This window comes from Tuber melanosporum (assembly GCF_000151645.1).
Source record: "Tuber melanosporum whole genome shotgun sequence assembly, scaffold_99, strain Mel28".
NCBI lineage: Eukaryota > Fungi > Ascomycota > Pezizomycetes > Pezizales > Tuberaceae > Tuber > Tuber melanosporum.
The window spans coordinates 321,737-327,031 of NW_003299149.1; the positions used below are offsets into that span (position 1 = coordinate 321,737).

Below are 5,295 nucleotides of genomic sequence, written 5' to 3' on the forward strand. Positions count from 1 at the left end.
TTTCGGCTCTCATATTCTTCAAGAGACTAAAATAGTATTTGGTACTACACATCTCCTATTTCAGTGTATATTTTTCGATTTGGTCCTATGGGTATTGTCCAGTGAATATAGCAGTGGCTAGTATGTAGTTTACCTGTGGTGTTATAATCTCAACTCTCTGCCCTCTTATATCAGAATATCAGCAAGGACTAAGGTTGACCAGGTCAGATTGGAAGGTGAAAATTAGCACATCCTCACTTAGTATGAACTTCTGACAGGTGGGATACAACTTGATGCTCTGGATGCCCTGAATGCTGAGGATGCATGTGATGTAGGTAACTGAACCTTTATATCAAGACATACAACAGACACATCTGACACTGTGTTTTTTTTTGCTAATATACCTACAGAACTCAATATACCTATGATTATAGAAACAGTATGTGTATAGTAACCTTCTGCATTGATGGACCTCTAATCCTTTTTCTAAAATATGTCTGGATCTTGCATATTGCCATGAAAATACTCCCAAAACTTGCAACCACTCTTTTTCTGATACTTTTCTACTAGTATGATCCCACTCTTCACCAGCCCTTCAAGTAACCCAAGTTCTAGTATGACTTCCACCAGTAATCCATGTCTCATCAGTCCTGATGATAGAATTCCACAGCTTCTATGTCCAGTTTGCATGCTCCTGAGCCCATTGAAGGTGGATTGCTTGGTTTCTTTCTGAGATCGAAGGTTTCTTCATTGCAAGGTGACAGTGGCACCCTTCCTTCAGTAAAGCTGCGCAGATGGCTTTTTTCCCAATACCAAAATCTAACTCCTCAACCAATTGCTAAAATGAGAGGTGCTAGTAACGGGTCAACAGGCAGATATAAGCAACAATGTCATCAATTTACGCTTCAGTGAGGATGGGTGGATGACTAGGGCGCTTTGTTGGAGTCACTGGGCGAGCCCAGACATGGGAGCATACATAACCAATTTGCCTCAGCGAGAAGATGCTCTTCTCTTGGATTTCAGGATATTTCCAGCCAATAGGGTGGAGAAGTTGGCAGTCACGGCGCTGATCACGCGTGAGGTGAGCAGTTCTTGGACATGCTGCCGGAGGAGGAATGGACACATCGGTAGCCCAGAAGACAGTGGAATGAAATTTTCTGTGATGATCCGCAATGTCTGGATATGAAGATCACTTAAACGGACCTTTACCAAACTGAAAAAATTTCACCTTTCAGAACTGCCAAGCAACCTTATCCAATCTGTCCGTGCCCCTCCTGCAAGTAGCCGACATCCTTGCTCGTGGAACCTACAAAACTTAAGCCCTGTATCTCCGTGGGGTTACAACCGCATGTGGTGATGGAGGTCTCCTTATCTTGTGCCAGGGCGGAGGTAATTGGTAGGACCATGAGTGCGGTTAGACCCATATGTCATAGCAAGGAAGATATCTCCAAAGACGAAAAGTATGCTTAGGAGTTTGGATTCGGGACAACTCATGTTTCACTGTAGAGAAAGGCATACCGGTACTGCTGTACATTAATGCACTATTGTTAGCCGAATTCATATTCTAAATTCCCTATCATATCTATGCTCATAGGGCGCCCTCAACCTGGCACTGCTCGACTACTCGTAAAAGAGGTTGATAACCCCCAACAATCATCAACAGCCTTGCCTGAACAAGTTATTGCAAGACAACATGACAGATATTCACTAAACATGCCCTTCCACGGCCACCTTTAACCCAACCCGACAAACCCCATCTAACATTCCCCACAAATCCCCCTTCCCAAATACAACATTCCTCCATCTTCTAACATCATTCACCAAACCCATGCTTCTGAGCACACGTGGTTCACCAAACCAACCAATCAATCACTTTCTCGCTCGTCCCAGCTCGACTCAAACCCCACCTCAGTCAGGCACGTGCCATCCACCACACCTATGCGGCTCTTTCGGGCCTCGGATAAAACCAACATGCTTTGATTCCACCCATCCATCAAGGTGATTCCTAAAGTGGATCTACGCGCAATGGGCCAACCGCGATTGGTTGGCGATTACCCCAGTTTAACCCAGAATAGGGAATGAATGGATGGTCAGCCACGGTGACATGTGATAGAGATGTCCGAGTGTTCACAAATTAAGTCGAGGTATTTCTTGACCACCTACTGGTATTCGTTCGCTTGCTCGTTTAGACTACCCTCTCTGCTCAGCTGAGATAGACAGACAGAATCGCAAACTACGGCAGCAAGCAAGCATGGCCACACAAACCTTCACCCGTGAGCAAGTCTCCAAGAACAATAATGCCGATTCACTTCACGTTATCATCGACTCCAAGGTTTATGACCTGACTGACTTTACCGACGCCCACCCCGGAGGCGTACATGCTCTCTTGCAAGTCGCGGGACAGGACGCAACATCAGAGTTCTACTCCATGCACCGACATGAAATCCTGACAAAGTACGCCAACCTGGTGATCGGGACGATTCAGGGTGAATCACCGCAGGTTATCGAGCCGAAGGCAGGAGACTTGTGCCCGATACCTTACACCGAGCCTATGTGGTTGAGTCCTGACTTCAAGAGCCCTTATTATGACGAGACTCATCGGAGGCTGCAGAAGGAGGTTAGGGTTTTCGTCGACGAGTATGTCCGGCCGGAGGCTTTGAGGATTGAAGAGGCTGGAGAGAGGCCGAGTGCCGAGATCATCAAGCGGATGGCGTATGTTCTTTTCTTCCCCCTAGATCCTGTATTCGTGCAATATTGATGATAAAAGCGAAAACGGTATCAACGCCATGCGCCTCGGTCCGGGCAGACATCTGGAGGGGTACAACCTGATTGGCGGAATCGAGCCCAAGGAGTTCAACTACTTCCACGAACTCGTTCTCAACCAAGAACTCGTACGAACACACGGACGTGCGTGCAACGACGGCTTCCTCGGCGGTATGGTAATCGGTCTCCCCCCTGTCCTCAACTTCTGCCGCAACACCGCTCTCCGCGACCGCGTGATGCGTGAGTGCTTCTCCGGCGAAAAGTCTATCTGTCTCGCTGTGAGCGAGGCCTTTGCCGGCAGCGACGTCGCCTCCATTCGCACCACCGCGGTAAAGAGCGCCGATGGGACACACTACGTTGTAAATGGGACCAAGAAGTGGATTACGAACGGTAACTGGGCAGATTACTTCACTACGGCGGTCAAGACAGAGAAGGGCTACAGCATGCTCCTAATCGAGCGCGGAGAAGGCGTGGAAACCGAGCAGATCAAAACATCGTACTCGTCCGCAGCCGGAACCGCATTCATCACCTTCGACAACGTCAACGTCCCAGTTGAAAACCTCCTAGGAAAGGAACACCAAGGTTTCCCGGTTATCATGTCAAACTTCAATCACGAGCGCTGGGTGATGGCCTGCGCATCCATCCGCGCCTCCCGCGTGGTTGTGGAGGAATGCCTAAAGTGGGCGAACCAGCGTAAGGTGTTCGGACGACGCCTAGTAGACCAGCCCGTTATCCGCGGGAAACTTGCGAAGATGATCTCCCTGGTGGAGTCCGGACAATCCTGGCTCGAGGCAATTACTTACCAGATGTGCAACATGACCTACCAGCAGCAGGCAAAGTCCCTCGCTGGGCCGATCGCTCTCTTGAAAAACTTTATCACCCGCGCCGCGCACGAGATTGCGGACGAGTCGGTTCAGGTGTTTGGCGGGAGGGGTATTACCAAGTCTGGAATGGGAAGGGTCATCGAGAATTTCCACCGGACATATAAGTTTGATGCAGTTCTCGGAGGGTCCGAAGAAATTCTTGGTGACCTTGCCGTTCGACAGGCTCTCAAGAATTTTCCAAAGTCGATGTTGTAATCTCCCCTACCCCCATGCCCTTTCTTGACGTTTTGTAGGATCTCGTCCTGGCTAGAAGCACTTGCATGCCCTTTCTCGGGGTAGATTTTGACTTGTTCGAAATGTTTGTAGTATGATAGAAAATACATCTCTTCTTCGAGATTAAAAGTCGTGACTGCCACGATCCAAGTGGAATTTCGAGTGAGAATTCATATATGAATGTGGAAATTCAATTGCCCAACGATCAGCATTTAGCCATCTACCGGGACAAAGACGCCCACGATGATAATAACCAAAACCGCGGGAGAGTAAATGCTATGGTGTACCCATGCCAAGGTTCCCACAACTTTGAGGGACGCTAAGCGACCTTCGACTACGACGGTGGCACTCCTGAAGAGTGCCAAATGGCTCAACAAAAGTAACAGTGTAATATCGAGGTTTTGCACTAGCTGCACGCACTCCACAGGAGGGGGTTGCAACCTGAAGTGTGAGCCCGGCAAAAAGTGAGGTTTTGCAGATATCACTGAGCGCACTTCAATTTCTTGGTGAGCATGATTATTCTCCCATAGCAACCGATAAAAATCTGTAGACATGGGAGCAAACATATTCCGTAATGGCTTCTCACATTCTTCTATCTCTAGATCCAAGTCCTAGGCTTTAATTAGTGTCTGATGAAGCTAATATTTGTACTTATGAGTACCAAGAAACCCCAGAAGAGCTCAGATACGATCCTTCTTTCCGTCTGATCAATCATACATACCTGCATGCTGATCCTATCCCGATCCAAAATAGCAGTCCGGGTACCAGAGAGTTCATGTACTGTGGCAACTCTCATTTAGAAAACTAAAAGCCTCACCCTGTTCAAAGTACAGTTGGTACTTCCTCTTTAGCATTCGAGCCAACTACTAGCATTGCTATTCCTCCTGCAATCTCTGAGGGAGGAAGTGTGGTTGGTCCTAGTTGTCCAGGCATCCAAGAGAATCTTGTGTCAGAAGAAGCCAATTCAAGTCTGAGTTGTGGTAGGCCTCTAGCTGGTAATTCAGTCCTTTCTCCGAGAAGGATGGCAACAAAACCAGTGTTTTTGAGATCAGATGAGGAGAAAGTTCAGATTATACGTTTGTGCTTGGCAAATTTTGGCATTTTGTCAGGGGGAAGGTAAGGTTTTGGTAGAGGATTAGTACGCTTTATCAGCAGCTACATTGTGCGGGTATAGCACCAAATTTTTGAGTATATATGCAACGGTTCACATTTCAGCGCAGGAAGTAGAAGTAACGTTAAGTAAGAGTGGAATAGCAGAGTCAGTGACAGAATGGTAGCAATTAGTTGATAACAGACTTGGGCTTGTGAGAGATTGTGAAGACCAACTAAACAAGAGAGAAAATACCATAACTAAGAAAGATGCACATTGGAAGAAAGAGTTGGCAACTATCTGCGAAAACATGACAAAGTTGTTCATGCGAAATAGGGAACTACCTGAGCTTACAAATTCTCCAAT

At 47.3% G+C, this 5,295-nt stretch overlaps 1 protein-coding gene; it reads left to right on the forward strand.

Annotated features, from left to right (window-relative positions):
• The first annotated feature begins 2,171 nt into the window (after window positions 1-2,171).
• Window positions 2,172-3,969, forward strand: GSTUM_00012250001 (uncharacterized protein). XM_002842437.2 has 2 exons: window positions 2,172-2,691; window positions 2,747-3,969. The coding sequence occupies exons 1-2, from the start codon at window positions 2,231-2,233 to the stop codon at window positions 3,819-3,821; spliced, it is 1,536 nt and encodes a 511-aa protein (XP_002842483.1). The 5' UTR covers window positions 2,172-2,230; the 3' UTR covers window positions 3,822-3,969.
• Window positions 3,970-5,295: the final 1,326 nt, after the last annotated feature.